Consider the following 26754-nt stretch of genomic DNA (forward strand, 5'->3'; position numbering starts at 1 on the left):
ACTCCCTTGCACAATTACGTAATGAACTACCGGTTTTCTTGTAAAGTCTGTTTTTAATCATTCTCTTTGTGGTAGGTGACACCTTTCTGGGTCGCCCGGGTCGCTTTTTGTCGTGGACAAAATTTTTGTTCTTCCATTTCCAAACAGTTCTGCGGCTGCAGCCCAATTTTTGCACAATTTCTGCAGGTTTAAACCCCTGCTGATGCAATGTTTGTATCTTAACTCTAAGATGCTCATGACTTACACGTTTAGTTGTTCCTCCCATGGTAAAAATTTGAAATAAATAACTTCACTGGTTCAAAAGTTCCAGCTGAATTTGTAACAACCGCGCTCCAAAAAATTCATGGGATCGGACTTTATTAACACCCTTTAATTATTTATTTAATTAATTGAATCGTAAGTTAACCCAGTCGTTTTTTAAGAAATGGTTTAATTTGGGAGGAAGATTAAAGCCGTTCAGAAAAATTGTGGCTATGGTGCGGGAGGAAGACAATTGTCGTTTCTGAAAGGTCATTGATTTTCACAATTTTCTCTCCGCGGAGTAAAATCTGTTTTCATTTTGACGGATTTCTCCCATGCCAACCAAATGTTAAATTTGAAACTTTTTTTGCCAAAAATTTTGACATTTCTCAATGCAATGTAAAATTTTGGAATTTTCAGTTTTTCCAAGTTTCACTAAAGCCATTCAGTTCCTCCGCATTTCCATTTTGATCGAAGCCATGTTTCAAGACTTTCTCCCCTGCACAATCTTTCTCAAACTTCCATAAGAACTTCATCTGGACGGACACACTACGTAAATAGCAGTTGCACACTAATGATTTGCGTGTGAATTGTTTGTTAGTACTCAACAAATAAAGTTGCAAATTTTTCCGCAACTTGTCATTAATGTCCTTTTTATGCAAAATAGAAGCTTTAGGAATTTTAAACTAAACCCTCAGACTAGCAGAAATTGAAATTCGTTCATCTACTTTTCTTTTTCGCACGACTAAAGTGGTCTCTGCACTTGTTCCTTTTCCCACACGTAAAACCGGATGGATTGCAAAATCTGTCCGGCCGGCATTTACCCTTCTTGTTATCTATTGTACCGCATCGACAACAATGCCTCGTGCAATACATCCGCACCGGGTGACGGACGGACAAGTTGATATACAAGCTCTGTGGGATAAAAACGATCAAATTCGCCCATGTTTTCAGTACAATAACACAAAATGATCCAACATCAAGCATAATAATGTGAGCTCTATTTTTTGTATGCACTTCTTCCATCACTACTCGATGAACTTTATCATCAGTAAAGTTACTGCTAACAGGCAGCCACATACATACATATTTTTCCGTGTGTAACATCACTTCACTTCTCAACCACGTAGCCATCTAAGTATCTGACTGAAGAGCAGTTAGCAAGTACATACAATTTACAATCCACAATATTGACTGCAACGAACGCATGTACATCAGTTACTGCTGCACATAAGACGGTCGATGCATCGCATCGCATCACGGTGAACATGAACATGAGAGTTAAAAACCTTTATAGGACTCGAATTACTTTCAGTTTCTGCTTAGTCTGGCTGTGGATCGTTTGCAAGAAGCATTGACGCCACTACTGTTACACCTGTGGAATCATCCCAGTAAATACCGTAGACAAAAACCATTCCCATCATCATAGGATACCGAAAGATATAGGATTTTTTGTTCCAGCCTCTGAACTGAACTCTTCTTTCAGTTGATGAGAAGAAGGTGAAATTGCAGTTTTAATTGTTGTTTTTTGTTCTTCTCCTGTGTCCGTGCAAGTTAAACCCGGATTTGCTATTTTTATTGTAAAAATTTATCTCGCAAAATCCCAGAGGAGGAGGAGGAAGGAAGGGAAGTGACATTTACTTTAGGTTAGAAATAGCGAGTGCAAGAAAAAAAGCTCCTTTTTGGTGACTGCATTTCATTACCACGGAGGACGTTACAAGTTGGACACAGGGGCAAAAACGGTTGAGGAGAATTGAGCCCAAGGTAAGATAAGTTGAGGACAAAATGTCATTCTATGCATCTCCGTATCATAGTTTCAATCTCTTGAATGTATCTCCTCTCACTGTGAATGTGGTTATTTTGGTTTGGTGCATTTTTATTTGAGACGAATTATCATCGCTATCTATCCTGTAATAAATAATCTTATGCGCGTACTTACGTATTTACAATCACTTGGCATTCATGGGGCCAGAGTGGATAAATTAAGGATGAAATTGGCGACGGACACAGTAACGGAAGGGTCAAGAAATTGTGTTAAGTCTCTCCTCGTTTAAACGAGGCAGTAAATCTTTAATGATTGATGGAGCAAATAATAAATACATAAGCAACTGTGGAAAAACGGAAGAACGGAGGGCTGATTATTATTTTAAATGAGAGTGGCCCATTCTTTAAGATTAATCTGCGCGTTTTGTATCGATATTCTAACCCATTGTTCAAACTGGTGGTGTTTCATCGTCCAGGCCTGAATTTCACGCCATTGTTGTACAGCCATTTCCTGTATATACGGGTCTTGCAAGTTCGGTCGGTTCGTCTATGCATTGTCAAACCTTGAGCTTGGTTTAAGATCCAAAATTAAATTAATCTGCATTTTCTTCTTCTTCGTCTTCCTCTGAAATCAAACTGAAAATGAGATTCGTTCTTTTAATCATGTTGTTGTAATAAAGATTTTTTTATTTGTTTAAACACAAACTCATCGAATTGATTAGAACATGAATCTCGCATAAATTATGTTACACGGATGGAAAAAAAATGAATTACGGTTTGATTACAAGGCTCCAGTCAAACAATGCGCATGAAGTGATTTGATTTTGATTAGATGAAATTATTGATTGGATATACGGGATCCAAATCCTCTTCTGCTGGTTTTCATAGAAATTCTGATTATGTAAAATTAAAATTATTCTTAATGAAAAGATCTGCGATGCCAATATTTTTGCATACTCGACATACAACGCCCCGAGGTTTACATGGTTGCTGTTGAATTTCTCTTGTGTGTGTGTGTGTGAATAATTTGCTAATTTTTGACGCTATTTTAGCAACTTGTCGATTACAAGGATACGCAAACAGACAGACACGGCTCCAGAAAAAAGGGGATGATGTGTTGATGAGGATGGCAAAGTAAAATAATTTGCACAACAATTTACTCCATGTTTCTTTGTTATGCAGGCTCAGTAAGAAGGGAGGACTACCCACTGCGTTAAGTCGTGACATGACTTTGGCTTTTGTTCATGCGTTCATAAGTATTATTTTGGGGAGATGTTGTTTCTAGCATGTTCTTAGTCTTCTTCTTCCTCCTCCTTTCAGGAAAATGTACAGATTTGTAATTCAATGAGATATGTACGACGCATGTGTTATCCGTGTGGATCCTTTGAGGAGGATTATTGAATTGCATCTTGTTCCAAGATTTTGGAAAAGCTGTCATGATTTATGGTGGATTGAGCAGGACCTTGTCAAACATTTGCGAAATTATTTGCATGATCGCGTATAATAAATTGTAAGCATTTGTTGGATTGCAATTGTTGGTTAATGTTTACATAAATTTGTCAAACTGAATCCCTTGTTTAAAAAAGTCGGTCAAATCCTGATGCCGTGTTCCTGTCTGGTGGGTGTCCGTGTCACTAATGCTATTCCCGATACATAAATACATACGTAATCACGGCATTATAATCATGCCTTAGTCCTAGCAGAGTGCTTAGTTAGGCCGATAATCATAATAAATAAGAAATAATGCGGAAATTGGATACCTATTTACAACAATGTGAACCCAGCTTCGTCAAAAACCTTGCGTTTCGTTTATGATTTTCTTGTCAAAGTCCTGATTTATCTGATTTATCGTGTGGTCATGACTTGACGGCACACCTTTAAACATGGAACGGAAAATAATAGTAAGCCAACCGAAGGGCAAAGGTCGATCGGTCACTCACTTTAATCATTATCATTATCCTCGTCCCAGGGAACATTAAATGTCATCGGGATAATAATTCCATTAATAAATCCAACTTATTAATTAATTTCTGAATAAATTTGAGACTAAAAAAATGATGTCTGATCCAATTTAGGCTCGAATTTAAGAATGTTTCGCCTTTTTTTGTACCCCAATAAAGTCACGACTACTCGATTAAGTCAGGCCAGGCTGTGGTCTTCGTGATCACAGAACGAGAGCAAGTTAAGAGATGCGATGCAATTTCTGACGAAACGCGACAAGGCGCTCTGTTGGGTGTTAAAAGCTCGTGATGAGGTTGGTTGTGGTGTGGGGGTGAGATCAGAGGTTCAATTAACTCACTCAAATGGATCGATTTCGTCGTCGTGATAATGCGATTTCAAATGAGGTGGTTGTGCCATCAAAGACAACATAATCATGTCGATGTATTGTAAAAACCTGTCATTTTGTATGGGGAGATATTTGCGATGATATAATCACATCAGCAATGGCAGATTTGATCTCATAGTGAAGAAAAATCTAAGATGGATAAATTTAGAAAAGGCGAGTAGTGATTAATTGAATCTTGAAAATTCTATTCCACAATTTTCGTTGCATAATGAAACAACCTCAGTCTCGTCAGTCGGTTGGTGGCAGATCTCATAAAATATTATTATTATTATTAGAAGAACGCAAAACATGACGGGGGCTGGTGAACCTTGAAATTTTTACGACTACAATTAATTTCGGGATGTTAATTATTATCTTTATTATTATATATTACGTGTGCTCCCTACCTGTATGGTTGGGTACCCTACTCGTGACAGAATTTTAAGGTGAGGTTCATCGGTTGTGTGGGTATGTATCTAATTATTAATTAGGAGACTGGCCAACCAACTACTGCGCGGTATGGAAATAGTAAAGTACATAAAAGTAAATGAGATGGAAAGCTAGAGCAGTAATAAAAAAAAGATGGCAACGAGAACAAAAATTAGCTCAAGAGCAATTTGTTAATTGTAGTAATGACTTAAAATTTTATGACATTTATTACCAGGAGTAGAGAGGTAGGTACTACTCCTGTATCAAGCAAAATATGTGAGATTGGTCTCTTACACAAGCAAAATATTACATTTTTTAGTGCAACGTGCACAAAAACTTTTAAAATTTTAAAGAATTGCATCTAATTAAAAGGATAGTATGTAACGCATGAGATGAGACGTCGGCTGCTGTCCATCGGTAGTGGCATTGTGAAACTAATTAGTGAAAAAGTGTAAGAAATTATCAAATGCGCTAATTACTCAAAAATATTAGTCACCTTGCGAAACAAATGTACATAAAGGAATCAAACTTGTCCATTTTTTCCATAAAATATAACAAAATTTTGAAACAATAAGTACAATATGTTCCATGGCAGGCAGCAGCAGTCAATCTGTCACGTCTCACTTGTCAGCACATCATTTATTTCATTAAAAATAATATAAATTTTTTCAGGTAATTAATCTCGCCGTGTCCCACACCACATATTTGTTTCTTCCACTCTTTTGACTCTTGTGCGTAATTTTTTTAGTAATGCAATGTCATTTTGCTGGTCTATTCTTCCATCTAATTATCACATTGCGTAGAATAATGAGGAGGAGTGGATAATAATAAAATTCGTTGCCATTCTGTTTTCACATCATTGCTCGCTTATTATTATCATTGTCGTAACAAAATTAACTTTGTCAAGGTTTTTGTGTACACACTTTTAACGTCAATAAGGCACAGATGATAAAGGACGAGACATTACCTGATTTCATATTCTGGACTCGTCGCCATTATGAAATGCTTGTGACTGACTTCGAACTTGAAAATTTAACGGCAACGAAAAAAAAAGTTGGATGGATGGATGATGGATTTCATGAAATGAAAACGATCCGACACATCTTCTTCACTTTCTTCAAGGTTAAAATGTGATATTTATCTAAAAGAATTGAGCAATTCCACAAAAGATTTTTCATGACGCAGACTTATTGAGCAATCGAGACTTGAGAAATCTCCAGCAGAATACTAATTCTTTTTATGAGATAAGATTTTACTTCATTTCGTGTGGAAAATTTAATTTATGCAAGTTTTTCCCAAATTATTTTAAATTAGGTGTCATTTAAATTTCAATCCGTCTGAAATAAATAAGTTATTTTTTTTTCACTTTTCTACGTATTTAATCCCAGATATTTTAAGCCACATTTTATACGTACGTTATCGATGATCAATCATTAACATAATTGCGCCAAGTTTTTCTTTCACTTTTTTCCACACCTGCGATGACCCCATTGCTAACAAAGTTGTTAAAAGAAACCCACGATTCTCATAAATTATCAGTTGATTCAGATAACAATAAAAGTTATCAATTAATTTCCCAATAATTAATACGAATTAGTATGCATCCCGTGATCGAGGGTCAATTATTTTATTCCACTGGGCTAAACTGTTGCTGATATGCAACATTTAAGATATTTTTTTCAAGTCAGGTTTTTTTATTATTGCGAAGGGGGGCGTGGTCCACTCGTCGAGGAAAAGCAAAGGGGTGGAATCCAAAGGTTTGGCGTACGTGCCATGAAAATGCAGTTTGACACACCCACAAACAAAGTGTGTACGATTCAGTAAGTTATTCAGTAGCAGTACGGGCATCGTTTATAAGCATTTTCCATCTTTCCATCCCTCGGGCTTATCTCTCTCATCGATAATGCAAGTAATAATAGTCCCTCTCTGAATACAAAAAGAGAGGAGATTGAGAAAAGAAACCCTGAATAGTATAAAATCACGGCTTGAATAAAAGTTGGAAAACTGGTGATGAATATCAATCAATGGAAGCTTAGGAGTATCTACAAAGTGCAATCTGCATGTTAATTGAATGCACTCGACTTTTTCATGTTTGAGTAATCAATCAGCATCAATATAGATATGATTGATAAATAATAATCGCTATTGTCGATCTCTGGTCGATACGATTTGTTGGTTATTGATTGATTATCATTACTCCTGGCTGGCTGCTGGGTTTGGGTGAGGTTCGTGTCCCTGTGGGGCGATTGTTGATAAATATAAAGTGAATTTTATGTACTAACTGCTTTCTGATAAGTAAGAAAGGTACTACACTACACCTTATCACTATTTATGAGGTGACGTTAGGGCAAAATAAATTTGTAATTTTCAATCAAAATTCAAATTATTTGCTAAAATAATCAATTTATTTTACAATTTGCAAGTAATTAGTAATTTATGGTAGTTTAAGTAACTTTATTAGAAATTGGCAGGTCATAAAACGAGGGTTATTTCGTCTTCCACCTTAAATAATTTGGCTGCTTCCGGAGTAATTTATTATGCGTGGAATAACAACAACAACAACACAAATTCTGTTTGAAAGATAATAAGACGTGAAAATGAGCTTAAGAAAAATAAATAAATAAACGTACAATTTAATAATCTTGCCATTACATTTTCTTCTAATCTTAAATAATAAGATTATTATCAACTTTGTTTAATGTCGTCATTGTTCCCGTCGTCATTGTTCCCGTTTTGAATTCAGCGGTTGTTACCTACGTACAAATTATTGTATTATCTCTAATTGTTCCCCTTGTTTGATAGTAAAGCAACAATTTGTCCACTTATTTAACACGATTATTAAGAATAAACAGCGTTTAATTGTCTTTTCACTCCGCAGCCAACTTTTGTTTTTTACTGCTACTGTAAATATACTAAAACTAACTAAAGTTGGTGGAATCACTTGAGTGTGACATGTAAACATGAAATAGTAGGGCTTTTATAAAAAATGTTCTGTTTTACAGTCTAGTCAGTCAGTGAAATTAATCCCGATGAAAAGGATTGGATATCATTATTCATTCATTTATTGCAAATAAGTTTATTCGCGAATCACCATGTAGCCAAGTATGTACATAAGTATGCATTATTTAGTAGTATGTAATCATCCCCAGCTTGCCTGAGTAAATACAAATACCATGTATTTACAAGTGAGCAAGTATTTACAAAGGTTTTATTACTATTATTTGACCAAGTGATTTGTATCAACTTTCCCTTTTTAAAAATCAGTATTAGCCAAGCAACGTCTCAACTGAGGCAGATAATTCGTACCCTTCTTATTTACCAGCAAATTATGGAGAAGCTGAGAATCTCATCTTTTCGATCCTTCCTTAAACAAGATTAGATATCGTCTCGGGCCGATTTTTTAGTTGGATTTTTCATTACACAAAATTCATTAAGCCATTAGTCACGTGGGCTGATTGGGGTTGAACCTGTTGCTAAGATTTCATCCCTCGTTTGACGAGGTGATGATTCCTATACGACAACGAGCTGACAGGTCGTTGAAGTTATTAATTTTTAAGGTGAATCAAAGGGTTAATTCAATTATGGTTTTATTTTTATTTTTTTAGGGTTGAGATTGAGCAAGAGGGGAAAATCGATTTTGAGGTTGCATGTGTGTATTTACATATTTACTAAATGTTGCCAGCTTGTAATAATTATAGGTTGAACTTTTAGCAGCATAAATAGAATAGAAATTTACTTATTTATCTTAGTCTATTGGCCTTGACGAAGGATAAGCTACACATAAGCGGATGATTGCGATGATGGTTTGATGAATGGGAGTCGTACAGTAATGACACTGCTGGCTGAGAACATGAGACTCGAAGATGATGATGAAGTTATTAAGTGTGTAGCGTGTTTGCGTGTGCTTGGACTGGTTGATTACCTGCAATATGTGGAATTGAAAGTTTTTCTATCTCGAGGGTTAATTTCTTGTAAGACCGAGAGGTGATAATTTGCATGGGATTATTAAATACTTCTACCAAACAGACAGACGCTTGTCGTCTTGTTCCGACGACCAGGCCAGACCGGTAGGATTTTGTATATAGGAGGAGGAGGCGGAGGTGGAACTTTTATATGGCAAATTACTCTGCAAAAATGTAATATATGCAATTTTAATGTGTAGTCGTTTTGTTAAAAATGGAGTATATTAATTATCTCTTTTTCAAGTGGAGAAAATCATTTAGGGAAATCTTGTAAAAACCACTTGACAATTTTTATTGCCATCCCCATTGACTAGAAAAAAGTGAGTGAGTGAGTAAATAAATACATAGTCGGCACCTTTCTTGGCAAGGGGGAATTAATCTATTAAATTATCATCAATTTATGATTATATTCAATATTGTACGACCGCTACTTTCTTCCACACTTATAAATCTCAACCTTTTCTTAACTTGATTAATGAAATTTTTAAGCGAAAATTAATTTGCCCTCGAGTAAGTAAAGAAGAAGATGAGATAGCGTAGAAGAAGGTAAGAGTTTTACGAGATTCAGGAGCACCACGATATGACAAAGAATCCAGTTTTTTGTCATAAAATGTTATTCGTTTAAGTAGTTGGTGGTCTCACTATTCATTTGTTGGATTTTAAATAAATTTAAATTTGCAAATTACACGAGGAGGACTCGGCGACGACCTCAGTCAACACGCTTAAAGGTGAGGTTACCAGTTGCCTGCATCATGACCAAGTCGTAAGAATTCGTGTTGTGTTGCTTTGTTTTTGTTTTTATTGTGACACGACACGCAAAAAGTTCGCTAAATACTTACTTTTTTTGTGGGGCTCACTTTGTCGCCCTGTCAAAGGAAATAGACCCGTCGTACAAATCAATCCTTGACTAATTGCTAATTAACTCGGGGTGGTTTGGTTGGGTGAGTGCCCTGTCCTGTTCTGTTCTAGTTATTTAGTCAATCAGTAAGCAAACTTATTGGCGAAAAAGTGCGTGCCAGAGTGGAAAGGAAGAGTTGAAGGAGAAGAAGAATAACTTATTTGTCTCAATTGGTCATCATCATCATCTCGACTTGATTGAGATTCTTCGTCCAATGGTTGGAGTGCGAATGCGAAATCGTATAAATGGAATGTAAAACTGGATTTAGCATTATTTATTTCGTCCTTACTTTTCTTTTCGTTTAAAGGAGATGATGATGATGATGAGGTTTGCATCTGTCTGGGTCAATTACAATTAGCCAACAAGTGCTACTGCTTTCAAACAACGGCTTCAATATTGTCTTATCCATCCGATAAGATAATAATAATGAGATCGTGTCTGCCTGTCTTCCATTCGAAGCGATGTGTTTTATTGGGTAGCAACTTTTCTCGATGAGATGATGATAAGATGAGAGAGCAAATGGTGTAAAGTTTTTTGTTACTTTATGGATGGTGGAAATGTTGAAAGGTAAATTAAATTGGAGGCCTTGTCGAATTTTAGGTGTAAACAAATTTGTAACTTTATTGGCAGAAATTTGTTTGCGAAAAAGTATCTGCCAATATTTAGATGATTTACGAGACATAAATACGTGGAAGAATATATTTATGTACATATGCTCAGCTTGGGCAGTGATTTTGGCAAACTACGCTAATACTTTAAAACAATATGATTATTTGCCAAAATTGGACACATTCAAGTGCAAAAAAGTTGAACGGGTCGTGTGATTAGGTATACATACAAATTGATGACACCTAAGTGACGCTATGCATGCTTGCATCACATCTTGTTTGCGATTTTTATTAGTATCCGTTGACCAATGAATGGTTCACAGTTTAGATTTGTTAATTATTATTCCGTTTCGTTATTTAAGTAGCCATAGTTGAGTCAAATATATAATTGTTGCATGCTAAACTGTAATGGGACAAGTGTACAAATTGGAATAATAAAAGGAAAAATGCGCGTCCTACCTTCTTTATTTAATAATTGTGACCTGTCATCTCGTGCATGCACTGGTTAGTTGGTTGGTTGGTGTAATATGTACGTTCAACGATGATCTGATCATCATACTTTACTCATTGTTTGCAGTTACTGTTACACAAAGTGAGATTGTTGTTATTATTATTGCGGTGTGATTGTCTACAGTTTGCTACTGCTCTTACTGGGTGAATAGTTAGTCGGCTGTCGTACATATGTGCCAGATAGTTTGCTTGTTGTAGCAACAATAACAATATTGCGACATGCTGAAATCGACAATGCAACTGAAATAGGTATCATGTTTATAGAGCAGCACGAAGGAATGCATCTCATCCTTGATCGGTCGTCGTTCCGTCGACTATGACGAGTGAGGAGATAAAGATAATGACATTATTATGCCACCAGAGGAGAGAGATTCGATACACTGCTTAACTTTTGTGATTGAGATGACATAAACATCTAGAGTAACGTAACACTAGTTAATCTACATATGTAACTACTTAACTCTATAGGCAGGAGATTTAGTTTGAGGTTTTTGTAATTGTCAGAAATTCTAAATTTAATTAAAATGAGCTGGACAATAATATTGTTAATTTTGCGAAATTTTTGTAATCTAAGCATTCTTATGAGATGGCATTAAATCTCGAATAACTGGTATAATGAAGAAAGTTTGACTTATTTTTACCTCTAATGTACATACCACAAATTCCGATCTCTTGCACATTTGCATTTTACATTGCATTCTTTGAAAGTCAAATACCGTTATTGTACAGTTGACCAATCTCGTGCTGACATGACATGAACATGACAAGCTGGTCAGGTCAACGTGTTTTATATATACGACCCACACCCGTATTTCCTGACACTATAATTCTGATAAACTTCTCTAACCTGCCGCAGAACGAAAACGCCACCCATTTATTTACTTATTTGTCATTTCTGACAGGAAATCAAGCTTGGAAATAAAATTTCTTAAAAAATTGGCTTGCTCGTTATTTCCTTCACCTTTCCTTACATTTTTTCTAATGGACATTCCTTGTCGTATTAGTATCAGATCAGGATCACAATCATCCTTACTGCTTAAATTACTACACATCTCTCCTCTAAATGTGTATACATTCGCATACATGTGAGGATTTGCATGTTTTCGCAAAGAATTTTGCAACATGACACTTTTTCTCTTTTCGACGACATATTACAGTCCTTTAAATTTTATTATTCCACTGTTATGCCTCGTATTTCTAAATGTTTTGCTACGCTGCGGCGTCATCTCGTCTCAAATTGAATTAAATCCTAATAAATTTTAGGATAAAGTTTCATTTCGTCCACATTCCATTTATTTCTGAGGTGAGGCCGCCGTCCCCACGCCATGGGAGACCAGCAAGCAGCAGCAGCCCTCCAACAACTCTCCGTCGACGACGAAGAATTGGTCACACAAACCTTATCCTTGTTCTTCTTCCTATTACGCAAAACACAGTTAAGGCACACTCTCCAACCTGCAAATAATTTCTGCACACCGACGACCATCACATTATTACATGCACACACACACTTATTGGCCAAAATTGGGAGTGTCTACATTAAGTACACAAATTCCATTACTTACACAGAAATTTCTGCGAGGTGACAGCACAACCGATAACCACAAGTGCAAAAAGTAAAGTCAATAATATGCACATACTTATGTATTTACATATGTACGTACAGAGAGTGAGGAGAAAAAGAAAGAAGGAATAAGAAATGCATAAATTTTAAAACATTATTTGCTCAAAGATAACAACATAACATGCATAATAATAATAATAATCGTAACGATCCTCTGGTCATTTCACCACCACAGGACAGTTATTAGTTGACAGTTAGCAGCTAAATTAGCAAGAAAGTGTGTTCGTTCCTTAATTCGCGTGGTCTGGTCTGGTCTGACTTGGTATTTGTTTTAGAGAGAAGAGAAGAAAAAGTAGTTAGTCTTTTAAAATAATAGATGCGATGCATGCATGCCTGCATTGCATACCTGCCATTTAATGGGATATCCCTGTTTTTTCTGTTTCACAACGACACGTTGTTTACTCTTTCTGTGTGTGTGTACAAAGAAGAATATATTGGATGTGCCTTGGTTGAGGTAGGTGAAGTTAGTTGCATTACAACAGATGAGATTTCATACAGAGAACTGCTCGCAGTAAAAATTCCTGTGGTCTCTTTTTCTGATTAGTGCTACACTAAGGAGAGGGGCAGGGAGAGGGGTACTAGGGACAGAAACTTTTATGAGGATCGATCACGTGTGTTGGACAAGAAAGAAAATATTTGCTATTTTTTAAGCACACGTTACATATCGAATTTCACGGCGTGTCAGTTGGTCACTTTGCCTACGTAGCTCACCTGTCTCAATATTTTGCAAGGGTATACATACGAAGTGTGAATTCTCAGTCAGATTCCAATCATTTTGCAATAATGTGAAGCAGAAACCGTAAAAGAGGAATGCATTGGGAAAAAAGTGAGTGAAACGTATCACCAATCACACCTGTAAATGTATGTAAATGTGATTGTGCCATATCGTCATCATCATCATGTATCTCAGCAGCAGAGGATAAGTGTGTGTGTGTGGCTGGCTTATTAGAAAATTAAGGTTGGGTTCATGTAATTGTGTTGGTGACATTTTATCGCTGAATTATTGAAAACAGTTTAATTTGCAATTTAAAACCATTGTTTCTTCACGAGATGCGACAACAAGTCAGAGTGACACTCACTTCATCATTGTGCCCTTGTCACCGAGACATTGCGTGTATTTATGCAGGTGTGTTTTGTTGGCTGTCTCAACCTTCCCATTATTCTCAAGTGAGTAAGTATTTTCATAGTGATGGTGTCCTTAAAATTGCAATAGATACACACATATGTAACTGGACACTACTTTGCCACCACCACCACTCATACCAGTTTGATTTAATAAATTAATTTCCATATGAATCGAAACTGATTGCAAACATCCGACAACTTTACGACTTTATGTTTCAAATGAGACCCACATCTCGTAAAATAATTGGGCACAAGTTGTACCTTAATTTCTATTTCTCAACAAACAAAGATGTGAAACATATGTATATTGGACAATTTTGCCCTAAAACTGTCTCAAACTTGGTGAATTACTTTCGCTCTGTTTTTGGAGATGACTCTGCTGCTGCTGCAGTTGTCATTCATTCCGTGGTACGTACAACGTGAGTGACCTTCTTGACATGACGGAGAGGAAGATGTGCTTGTGAAAGACGTCCCGCGGGGTTGATTAAATTCATGCGTTTCATTTCATGTCAAATTTATTTAATCCAAATCTTAAGCAGGGCCAGGGAGAAGAAGAAGAAGAAAAAACGTCTTCTGTTTACTGTCACTCCTTTTTATCAAGTGTGTGTGGTGTGGTGTGTATATATCAGCAAAAATGTGCCAAATATGGGTGAAATTTTTGTGAGATGTGCACACGCAACGCTGAAATTGAGTCTTGTTGCACCATTCCTTATTTGTCGCAGATAAATATGAATTTGTACGTGGTTGGTTGGTGTGCTTAGTAAAAAGTGCGTGTTTTCTTCTCCTCCATAAAAATTTGTCCATAATAATTCACTCCAATTTGGCGTTTTTTTCTTAAGTAAAAGTGTATCCAAAAGATATTTGGGTAGTTTGTCATCATCGTGGAATAATATCTGCAGGTCAGAGGTTCGCTAGAGAATATTCTGCTTTTGGTGGGTGCGACAGTTGCACAGGAGGATTGTGTTGGCTTGTAGTGTTTATTTTTCCTTTGATTGTTGACCATCCCATCGTAATAAATAATAGGATTTTGATTTCGTGGTGGTGTTTGTGTAATGAAATAGGTTTAAGTAACGCGACAAATCCATTGGATACGAGTAACACTCCCCAATTCGACGAACACGGTGGAACTAATACGACTTTGTAGTTAGTTATTGTACATATTGGAAGGTAGAAAGGTTACGAGATTATTTTTTTAGCCTGGCGGTGATATAGTGGCAGGAGTGCAATTAGAATAAAATTATTGTGAAATGTGATAATAAGATTTTCAAGAAGATTGAGACTCCTTAAGGTTGGAATTATTTAGAAAAAATAATAACGAATATTTCAATCTGTTTCGCCAGGTTTGGACTCCGCTCAAGGGAAGATGCTCTAAAATAAAACGTCTCGAGTTAAATTGTGGGAACATTTATTTTCAGAAATCCTGAATGTGCTATTAAAATTAAGGAACTATTTAAAGTGCATATTTTGTGCCACGTTTTCCCGTTTTTATTGCGACTATGTGACTCAGTTTTGACCCTTGTGTGTTCCTAATTCAACATGGAGAACGGGGAAACCGCTCCGATGACCAACATTCGTCCAGAAATTCGGCAATACCTCGTCCTCCTTCAGGACTCTCTGGCCATAAAATTTGTCCCAATTCACGACGACAAGAACAACCAAGGACAAGAACATCACGACGAGGAAGAAGGAGACGATGATCATCATCACTCGGCAGGAAGAGCAGGTAACCATTTTTTGTCCCCACATTTGCATACGAACGACTCTGTTTTCTTCATTGAAAGCCATTGACCACTACGGCCAGACCATGATTTCGATGTAGATTTGATTCCACATACTTTTTTTTCAATCTGGGCTGGTTGGTTGGTGGTACAGTCCCCTATTTATAGCAGCATTATTCGAAATCAAACCGCATAATAATAAGAGTACTGCATACAGCCAGCCCTACAGCCACTGACCACACGCTGTTCAGCCCTATATCAACAACCACCTGTACGTACGTATATTTAGCCCTATGCAACTAGTGATAGTGACGAATGAGTGAAGTGTAAAACTCCTGAGAAGTAATAATATCTCTATTCGATCTGTACACAAAATAGTCACAGATTACACACCGTTGTTTGTTTGTTCATTCATGACGATATGAAGATATGTGTTAAACCTCCTTCCTAGAACAGAGCGGATAAAAATATTGTGAAAAAATCCACACAGCCAGACGACTATGGTTGCGCATGTATGTATGAAACCCCCAATTCATAGTGAAATATAATCAATCAACACACAGAAATCAATGAGCCGTCCGTCAATCAAATCGTTATTCCTTCTTCTTCGATTAGAGAATAAAATCTATCTGAATTTTCATCACTCTCAGACCTCCCACCAGTTCGCAATCTATTCTGTTTTCATCATATTCTACGTTGCAATTCTTATCCTAGATAATTTAGCCAACGTACATGGGTTTGGTATCATCCGTCGGTACGGACGCGGTGGTTGCCTCTTATGCAAATGCGTCAGGCAGGGGCGACGACGACGGAGAGAGAAATTAAAAGACATTGGATTCACAGGTCCATAGCACATCCGCATATGTTACCCAACCGGAGAGAAAGCTCGATTCAATCACTTCGCATAAATCAATAAGCAAAAATATCACTAGGATTTTTTTCCTGATCACAAAGTTGACAAAAGTTCAGTAGCCGGTGTGTGTACGTACTCGTGTGGGATGTGCTCAACACAAGGAGTCATTATAAAAGTCACTCAGTCCACTCAATAAAATAATCATGATTGACGACAAGACGGTAATGATGTTGATGATGGGATGGCATGTATAATCTTCCCTTTTGTGTGCTGGCAGTGGCAGTAGTCCAAGTAAATGAGCGTTTTTATTGTGCGTCTGATTTATTTATTTGGTTGCAATGGTCGTCCTTAGAAGTTCGGGAGGAAGCAGTAGGTACATATTTACAATAATTAAATAAAAGTGCCACTTGGTCAAAGTGGTTGGTTGGTTGGTCGTATGCAGATTGTGTGAGTGTCGTCGTCATTGTCGGCGTCTCTATGTTTGTGGAGATGATCGTGTTTGATTTGTTCTTCAAATCGAACAATGCCATGAGTTTAAAATCAATTCGTAATTAATGCTTGATTTGACCGAAAGAAGCGCTAATTAAAAGTTTTGACTTGCAGACAAACTTACAAATCCGGCCAAGGATCGGAAGGTCACCAAATTTATGCCGGAACAAGAACATGCACTTCCGCAGGATTCAAGCCTCAAAGGAATATTTTTGTTTAAGGTGGGCATTTTTTTCCTCTTTTTATTATTGCACCATTTATGTACATTCTTTTGAGTGACGAGTTTGTAGATTTCTACTTTAAAAAACGAGAGCATTACGAACTTCTCTCTCTAAAACTGTAAATCACATTGATGATCGATGTGGCAGAATAGTTCCTCCTCCGATGAACATGATCCCCATAAAATTATTGGACAACAATAAAACCTGCATAGTTTAACTGACCAGAGAGACCAACGCCATTAATTTTGGCTTGGTTTTCGAAGCGACAACGACGACGACGACAACAGCGAAGCGAAGGAAGAAAGTTTCTCGTTAAGGAAAGATGAAGGTTTTATGAGGTTTTTTAAGCATTTTTATTTGGACCAAATCTATACAGACTGGAGTCAAAGGTTAGGTTTCATTTCATTTCATTGTGGTTTGTTTCTCCTATAACCAAATATGTACAGTCGGGGGTTGAAAAGAAGCATGAGGAAATTGGGGAAATTAATATTAATATTTTTCATATTGGACACAGTTGCATGAAAAATATCTCATAATTGGAATAAAATGTCCAACTGTCAAAATCCAAGTTTTTTTTCTCTTTTATTGTTTGATCCCATATCAATTTTTTAAGAGAGAGATTATTTCATCCCATTGTATTAAATAGATGAGTTTATAGATGCGATGTCTTGTAGGTAGGTAAGTAAAGTGAGTGAGTTTAGGAAAAGTGGGATGGATTCGATTTATTTCCTTGGCTCGCAATAATGAGGGTGATAAATCAGAATGGCAACAACCACGGTCACTTCAGAGTCAGGTAGCTTGCTTCACGTTGGATTTTTGATATTGAGAGGAGACGCTTAGAAGAAAAGCTGGTTTATTCTGCAAATGGCGATGAGAGTGTACCACCATAAAGTTGATCCTTATTTTCTTTAGTAGAAAAAAAATGATGCAGAAAATCTGTAACAGAGAAATATTTCTGATCATTCCCAATCTTTAATTTTCCACTAAGACAAAGTCACACGATTGGAAAATTCATCAAGTCCGCAATCACAAGAAAGACATAACCATAAAGGATATTCAATAAAATAAATATGTCTAAACGGCACAATAATGAGGAACTGTTTATGACCTTTGAAACATTTATTGGCCATATTTTGTCATATTTTGAAGAAAAAATATATAAGATGGGTAGGTAGGCAGGCTAGTCGTAGCAAATCTGCTGGTTATGATGGTTGTCTCGTTACAATGATGCGTATCGGATTTAATTACTCGCCTCTTTTAAATGTTTCTCATTTCTTGTTTGTTTAATAATTCGTAATAACAATGCACTTGGTATGGCACATTATTCTAGATATGAGACGATTTCATTTTCTCCGAGGAGACAGTTGAAAAAAATGCGATTTTATTTATTGGATTGTATCTGTCACTCCTCGCGAAATAATAATTGTACACTCTCATATTTATTGCGCATGAAGTGCCAAATGTCAAGAGGAGAATGGCATAAGCATGATTTTCATATTTACTACGAGTTGACATGACCTGGGATGATGTGGGTTGGGTACAAAAGAGACTTATTTGTTTTGTGGTCTGGTCGTATCATTTCCTCTCATACGGCGATTTTGAAAGATTTATAAATGCAAATGTTATTATCTAATGGGAAATAAATGTAGTTTACAAAGTCTTAATGTCTTTATCCCCAGAGGAGGATGGAATAATGGGTAAAAAAAACTTTTACTTTTGGGCCTGGCTTGATTTCAAAGCGACTTGTATGGCATAATTAAAGTATACAAAATAATGAAGCTGGTCAAATTTGGGAAAAATATTCTACTAATAAAAATAATGTTAAATAATTAGTAAAATATTGAGGGTATTCATTTCGAGTTCGTATATTTAGCAACGTCCGCAAAACAGTAAAGTTCGCAAGTTTGCAAAAAATGGGTTGAAAATTGATTTGCGAACTTGCGCATCTCCAGGGCTAGTTTTTAGTCGCAAAATATTTTTCACAAATTTTCCAATGGGAAAAATCCATAAATCTCTATTAGTTACTGAAGTTTGGCCTTTAGAATTTTTCAAATTTCTTATGTGGTAAATTTCAGACATAAAACTTCGGTAACTAATGGAAATTAGCGCAAAATTCGAGACATGTTTGCCAATTTTCCGAACTTTGTCATTCGCGAAGTGTCTTCACTTCGCAAAATTCACCATTTAGAAAAAGTGAAGTATGTTGCGATGCGAAAATGCCAAGTCGCAATAAATACCCTCATTGATTCATGTTTTTCTTCATCCATAGGAATTTGTCCACGCCAATTCTGCCTGTATCTGGAACCCGGAAGTCACTCATGCCATCACATCCCTCGAGTATAAAGGAACTATTTTACCCTCCACAATTTTAGTCGGTGGTTTGACCAGTATCACGGACAAGGACGATTCTTCCGATGCCACCCCCATCCCCGATGACACCACCACCACAAACAATTGCATCATAATCGTCAAGTTGGCATGGGCTAGAAAAATTTTGAAAAGTCCACCCGGATTTAGAATCGAGTTTGTCGGTAAGTTAGTTGAATCTAATTTTTGCAAAATTGAAATCGAAAAGTAAAAGTGTCATAAAATGAAATTGAAGAAAATATTTTCCAAGCGAGAGCAACATATTCATATATAACTCGTTCTTTGTCGGCATGATTAGCATATCGTTTAATACAAATGGGTTTATTGTGTGGAGCTATTCTCTGAAGAATTGGACTAGTGGACTCTTTCTCTTTCTTTACGAAAATATTAAAGGTGTCATGAATCCAAGGCATAAACCAAGTCTGGTTCATAACAAAACTGTGTGTTTAGAGTGACAAAGGAGAGAAGACGTCAAGTGAAATAAAAGTGATAGGAGACAGACCCTCAAGAAAGATGGGCTTGTGTACGGACCAAGATAAAGGATGAGATGGTCAGCGAACAGTCGAGTTCTTCAGTAAATTGTAGACGAGGACGACGCCAGGACGGACTATTTACTGAAATTGAACACTGTTTGTTTTGTTATTTGCTTCACTTTTAGTCTCAAATTAAAGAAATCATGTAAAAAGATGATGCATCTGAATACATTCGCAACAATGGGTTCACAACCCTTTCTTTTTTTGCAAAGTTCCTGCAACATCGCATGGTCCGAGTCTCAACTTGCCTCCAATTCACTCTTTATTCATCTGCTTTCTGGTAATGTTAGACAATTCATCTTATTTGTCCCTATCTTATTTGTAGTTATTACTTATTTTTAGGCCTCATTTCATATGGATCTATCTCATAAAAAATATCAAGAATTTTGCCGTGTTAGTTTTTGATGACGGAATTGAGACCACTTTCCTTCTCATCATCATCCCTGATTGGTCAATCATGCATCCTTGTCGTCGTCGTTGGTTTGAAGTAACAATAAACGAAACGACACACTCACGTGCATATTACCTGACTCCCCATTATTATTATTTATATGGCAGTGTTACATCTCTCTCTCTCTCTCTAATAAATAATGGAGTCAGTTATGTTATTCACTTGTCTTCTTCTTCTTCTCATCCTTTTCTTTCTGCCCTACAAAGAAAAAATAATAAACATAATTGTTTCTCATCCTTGATTGAACAAGTAATAAGACAACGGTTTTACTTTCATCGCAACATTGAGACAGATAATCAAATATCCAAATCTGAACTGAACCATGGGTATAGTTTTTTTCAAATTTTGCATAAAAAGTGAAAAAAAATTGTGGGAATTTCCGCTTCGTCTGTCAGTTGTACAGGAGTACAGAATTCTCTCCGTTTTTTACGAGTCTACGGGAACAATTCAGTAATGTTGACAGCAGCAGACAATGATAATTTTAACACACATTTTTCTTGCATCACAACGCAGACAAGGAGATAACACGACATCAACCCAGTAACTATTTCCGTTTCATTTAACATTTATTATTTAAATTATAATTAAACGTAGCAGTGTCGAGTTTATGTAGTCGTTGTAGTTAAACACTTCCCATCCGCATGTAGTAAATAAGTAAACATGATGAAGACGAAGAATGCTACATAAGACAAATTGTTGACAATTATTTGCGAATCGTGACGATGATTCGACCAATTAATATGGAATTGTTTCTCATTCAGCATTGTTTTTCTGGGAGGAAGAATGTGACAAAGTGACAAGACTAAGTTGCTGGTGTCACACATGTGACAAAACTGAAACGTACGTGACATATTACGAATGACACGAGAAGTTGACCTCTTAATACTGCAGTTTAGGTACATGCGTATGTATGAACCATCGGAAGGATGTCACTTGTCATGCAGGGCTCAATAATGGGAAAAGTAAACAATGGCTACTTGCATGCGTACCGCAGTCGTCGTAATGAGCAGTGTACGAGGAGTTGCTCAATATAATAATTGTCATCTTTTATGATGTGATGTTATGATGTTATTTACTACCCTGTCACGACATGGAAGACATGCTTTTCAGATTTGCAAAGTTATCAAGTTTTTCTTCTTTCACGTATCATGTATACAAAAATGTGGTTCGTTTTAGGAAAATATTTGTAATATTATTGCCAGATATTAGTCGATGTAATGAGCATTAATCAAAAGAATAGCCGCAAGAAGAAGTTCTTGAAATTCATCATTTTCTTGAGCCGTTGTCTTTCTTTCTGCTACACTTTGAGTGACTGACTGAGTGAGCAAATGAGTGTCAAATAAAAGGGAGAATGTGCGAAAATGAGCCCGTTGGGCATCCTGAGACTTTCTCATTTCCAATCCTACCTACGAGTACCTTCATCTCTTGGTATTATTATGTACACTGAGCTGACTGACTGAGTGTCACCCCGGTGTCAAACCAATTTGTCTTTATGTTTGCTCTCGGCTAATTAATTGCTTTTTTGGGGGCACGGTTGGTTGGTGGATCCCAACCAAATTGAGCTGGGGCAGCCATCCGTTTGTAAATGAGATGCCGGAGGGGGCGTGGATCACGGATATTCACCATCCACAAAGAAAAACAAGGAAGGAAAAGGAATTAGCTGCGCACAATTAAAATTAAAACTAAAAGAATGAGCTTGTGCCTCTTCTGAGCCAGGATGAAAATGAGATGACGATTAAACCAGTTTTGCTCCATATTTCAACGTTGATAAGAAATGAACGTGGTGTTAAATTGACACCTGTTTGCCTTTTCCTCTCCAAATGTGTGTACAACATTAGAGTTGGACATCATCTTATTATTCCTCTGTTCAAATCGTCAATGTCCAACCCTCACTCATTTTCATTTTCATGACACTCGCTCGCCTCACTTGAAACTTTGTTTAATCAAAGATTACTTTAGCAAGAAGAAAGCTGTAAAGTAAATTTGCCTCTCATTTTTCTTTATTTTAGGCGAAATTGAAGAACTTCTCGCCGATCCGGTCGAACCGAGCAACTTTATTCCATTGTCAGACTCGATATGTTGGGCCATTCACGAACTTACGGGTGCAGGTAAGAACAGAAAAAAAATTAAAAAGCTTGAAATATTGCTTACATGGTTTTTTACGACGTACTAAATAATACATGCTGCACCTTCCAGAAAGTAGGAAAAGCAGCGCAAAGATTGTAAAAAAATTGTAAAAATTTCGTTCGATTTATCCTCAAAAAAAAGAACGTGAACAATTTAAATTTTCAATTTACCTTAAAGACGCGTTTAAACCAAGCAGCATCAGCATCCTCACTTTTAGGGAGATTCTTCTTGCCTGGCGCATTAATTTCTTGGGAAAGTGTCTCAATGAATCTCATCCAAATCCAATCTCATCTCATCTCAACCGTGCAATGTGATTGATGGAAATTGATTTGGACTCAGATTTGAAAGAGACATGATTCAGAAAAGAGTTGATTGAAATTTTTCTGGCGGATTGAATCGAATTGATTAAATTTTTAGAATCATCTTCTTCCTTCTCGAGAGAGGGAGGGGATGAATAATACAAAATTTGCATGATGAACTGATACCTATCGCAAGAATGGGTGCATGATTATTATGCATGCATATGTACGAGGATGAGATTCTGAGGTCGATATTTGTTTGGTGTATGTGGATACGTAGTTTCATAGTGTGGATCGATTATCGAGACATTTTTTTATCTAATGCATGCATTCATTGATCTTTCTCAATCGAGACGATCATCCTTTTTGTACATTAAATAAAAAATGAATTTGTACCTACGTACGTTCATGCCAGACCGTTTACTTTGACTGGATTTTTAAGCCGTGTCTCGTCCATTTTTTTATTGGATTACTTTCTCTCGGAATTCGTAATCGCTGTCAATAATAATAAATCAAAAAAATATTGACACTTTTGTCCGCGTCCGCAGTGGTCAGTTTCATGGGACAACAATGGATGCGTTGAACACCATTGTGGAGATAGAGAGATGAAAAGTGGCGATAAGACGGAGGACCGTTTTGATATGCTTATGTATGTATTTACATATAAAGTTTTAATTTAGTGTCACGGTTTATTATTATCGCGTACTCATCCAATCCACCGTCCACCTCGCGTATTGTAGTCATTTAGCCGGTTGTGGTGGGTGGTTGGTTGGTCATGAGAAGTGAAAATGGAGATGGAAGTGAATGATTAAGATGAAAAATGGAGGCATGTGTACCATTAATTATTGATGCATAGGTGACTGTCTATTGGGTCACGTGGTAGTAAATTTTCAACTTTGTTCTCTCTTTTCTTAGGTCGAGAAGCCTTCGTAGACGGGATTTTAGAAGAGTTGGGAAGTTCATTTCCTGACACGGTGCTTCCACCAAAAGAGCTTTTATACCAGGTCTTGGAGAGACTCACGAAATCGAAGAAAGTTTACCAGACGGAGCACGGGTACTTCATCACGGGAGGAACGGCGAGCAGTAAAATGCAGGAAAATCAAGGAGATGACGAGGACGATGAAATTTATCGGAAAGCGGACGATGCTGCTTTAGGTGCCATAAGTTGTAGTAGTAATAAGTCTTCGCTAAGGAGATGCAGTTCGTTACGAGATTCGATCAAGAAATATGAAAGGGTGAGGAGGAGTAAAAAATCGGAATAGATGTGTATTTTTCTAGGAAGGGTTGATTTTCTAAATCGTTTCTGGGAACAGGCAACGACAGGATGTCTTCCCCGAAGAACGTTTTCTTTAGGGGGGAAATTAAAGGGGAAGAACAAAGCGGCAACGCTGCTTGGTGGGAAAGTACTGCAGAAAGGAGACAAATTACCAGGGGGAGAATTGACAACGACCAATTCGTCAGAAAATATGAAGGAGTTGACGTTAAGCAAGGAATCTCTCGTGCTGGACAGGCGACGAAAGCGTACACTTAATTTTACACAATTCTTTTTAGAGAGAATGCAAAACTAGGATTTTTTTTTACTTTCTAGATAAATCTTTCCTGAAAAACTTGCTAACTTTTCGGCGTACTCCATCATCGCCGAAAGGAGGTACAAAATTTGCTGGTAACAAGCACGCCAAGAAAACAAGAAGCCACAAGTCGAGTGACGAATATCTCGTACACTTTTCTACAAAAGAGATTTCCACACAAACGTCGAATTCTATTGAGAATTTGGGAGAAAGTTTGCGCCTCTTGTCCGTCTCGACGTCACACGACAGTGGACATGAGGAAAGGAGCAGCAATTCGTCGTCGTCAATGGGACCCCAAACGCCAAGTCCGAAGTTGGGGAAGGGAGAACTTGACTCGGATTCGGGGAGGTAAGAGAAATCACAAAAAAGTAAGACATCAGTGGTTGCTTAATGCTTGTGGTCTTAGGTACACGGAATCTTCCGAGCATGACGGAAAAGAGCACTGCATCACGTCTTCAACCCCTTCAACGATGACATCGCCATCCTGCTCGTCTTCGAACAAGGATGAAGACGACTTAGAACTTCGTCGCCTCTTGTCCCCCACGCCGACACCGTCTTCGTCCTCCTCCGCGGCCGCTTACCTCTACAACAACCCTTATCGACGCAGATATCTTGGCTACCAGCATCACACTCCCCTCTTGTTGTCGCCCCACTCTCCCAGCAAGTCAAGCACACTGCCCCCACTGTCGAGTCGGGCATCCTCAGCCATGTCGAGTACGTCGTCTTGTCTCAAATATCCGGCCAGGTCGTGGGACAAAAAGGTGATTTACGATCGGATGCTGCATTCCGCCAAAATAGGAACACTTCCCCCCACGAGGAAATTTGGGACAGGGTTAACTTCATCAACAACGAGCAGTTACAGCGATGCAAGTCCAAAACCTGTCACCGTCGTGACAAGGACGACACCAACGATAACGCCAACCACGTCATCATCATCATCGTCCAACGTGCAGGTCGAAGTGCTGCTCCCACTGGGCAAATTGATCAACCAAGTTCTCACTGATTTTGTAGACGACTCAAAAACCGAAAAGACGAAATCTTCGGCTGAGACCCCAACATCGGGAAAGATGGAAAACACTTCCACAAATTCCACCACTTCACAGGGATCGTCCCACATAAATAACTTGTTTACGTTCAAAAGCTCCGTGTCGAGTAATACGACGACGCCCCTGTGCAAGTCGGAAGTCGAGGTGGACGTGCACTTTACTGCGACTGGGAGACCGCAACAAGGAAGCCTCTTCTTCCCCAAGGGTGGAAATTCGGCATCGAATATCAACAAGTCCTCGAAGGGAGGAAGTAGCAGTAGTATTAACATTAATTCGTGTAATTCGGGTGTGGAACGGATATCCTTCATCAAACCACCCGTCCTCGGATTGGGTGAGTGCCGAGAGAGTGAAATCATGTAAAGGGAACATGTAACATTAATTAATTATATATTTAAATATCTGCCAAATAATAAATACGCGAGCTTTTACTAATAATTATGCGACAAAGAGACATTTACTGTAGAATCACGACAAATATATGGATTCCACAACTGCTTAACAATTAGTATGCGTTAAACACTATTAATTTGTCCGTCTTTTTCTGTTCGATGGTGCATATGTACTCGTAATGTACCTGTAATTGAACTTTTCTCTGCTTTTCTTCACTAATCATACCTTAATTATTTTTAGCTTAACACTGCAAAGTTAATTGTGTGTAAGTCTTACATTTTGTGTGCAGGTGGTCATTTTAGCATTAAGTTTGCCATAATAGTTTTAGAGAAATTTATGATTTGTTCATCGTTAAGTTTTCGATGAGTTTATATACCTTTTAATAATTATTAAATAGTACAATTGTTATCTGCAGAGCTACGATATTTTAGTAAACCTTTATATTTTTCGACTTTGTGGAGGTTTTGACGAATATGCATGAAATAACTGCATTGTGTACCGAATGGTTGTTGCGTTACCCATGAATGAATTTAGAGAAACATAAATTACGTAAATTTAGTTGAATCACTTTATTATCATTATTCTTTCAATCGCTAAAATTGATAATTTACCCTTCTTCCCACCCTCGCCAACCGGACCTCTGCTCCAAAAGGTTTATAAGTTTACTAATAAATATGTCACTATAATTAATAATCGTTAGCACCAATAATTAACATGTTCACATTTTCAGAGAAACTTACAATAAAAAATGAAAAATCTTAAACTTACTTGACACACAACCAATATTTCTTAAAAATTATGTCACTTTTCATAATCCTAAGTATGACACATATACAGAATTATTTAATAAGAATTCGCATTGTCTTCTTCATGAATTAATGAGTAATGTAATGATTAATTAATTAATTATGAGCATTATTAATATTACTATCGTTTTCAATACCCAACAAGTTAGAGATTTCTTACATACAAATACATATAGCAAAACACAAGGATACGATATTTATATTACACAATATTACACAAATTTATATGAAATTCACGGAATAGACTTCAAAACGTAAATTTGGGGTTAAAATCGCTAAAGATTACTAAAATGGGTTAGAATCCAACTGCGGTAACAATGTCTGTACCGGTTACCGATTCCGTATTAATTTCATACCAAAACTAATACTCGGAACTTAAAAGTTCAATTTGATATTTATATTT

At 37.1% G+C, this 26754-nt stretch overlaps 1 protein-coding gene across 3 annotated transcripts; it reads left to right on the top strand.

Moving 5' to 3' along the window:
* The first annotated feature begins 1544 nt into the window (after positions 1–1544).
* LOC110858200 (rho GTPase-activating protein gacF) lies at positions 1545–26312 on the top strand. 3 transcript variants are annotated; one of them, XM_022106884.2, is made up of 9 exons: positions 1545–2004; positions 14824–15206; positions 16658–16764; positions 19034–19295; positions 22125–22223; positions 23457–23776; positions 23855–24062; positions 24130–24457; positions 24516–26312. In XM_022106884.2, the coding sequence occupies exons 2-9, from the start codon at positions 15020–15022 to the stop codon at positions 25513–25515; spliced, it is 2511 nt and encodes an 836-aa protein (XP_021962576.1). In that variant the 5' UTR covers positions 1545–2004; positions 14824–15019; the 3' UTR covers positions 25516–26312. The 3 variants fall into 3 exon arrangements, with proteins under 3 accessions (XP_021962576.1, XP_035714242.1, XP_035714244.1); XM_035858349.1 differs by lacking the exon at positions 1545–2004 and adding an exon at positions 13165–13184; XM_035858351.1 differs by lacking the exon at positions 1545–2004 and adding an exon at positions 13507–13525.
* The last annotated feature ends 442 nt before the right edge of the window (positions 26313–26754 follow it).

This window comes from Folsomia candida, unplaced genomic scaffold, assembly GCF_002217175.1.
Source record: "Folsomia candida strain VU population unplaced genomic scaffold, ASM221717v1 Fcan01_Sc020, whole genome shotgun sequence".
NCBI classification, from domain to species: Eukaryota; Metazoa; Arthropoda; class Collembola; order Entomobryomorpha; family Isotomidae; genus Folsomia; species Folsomia candida.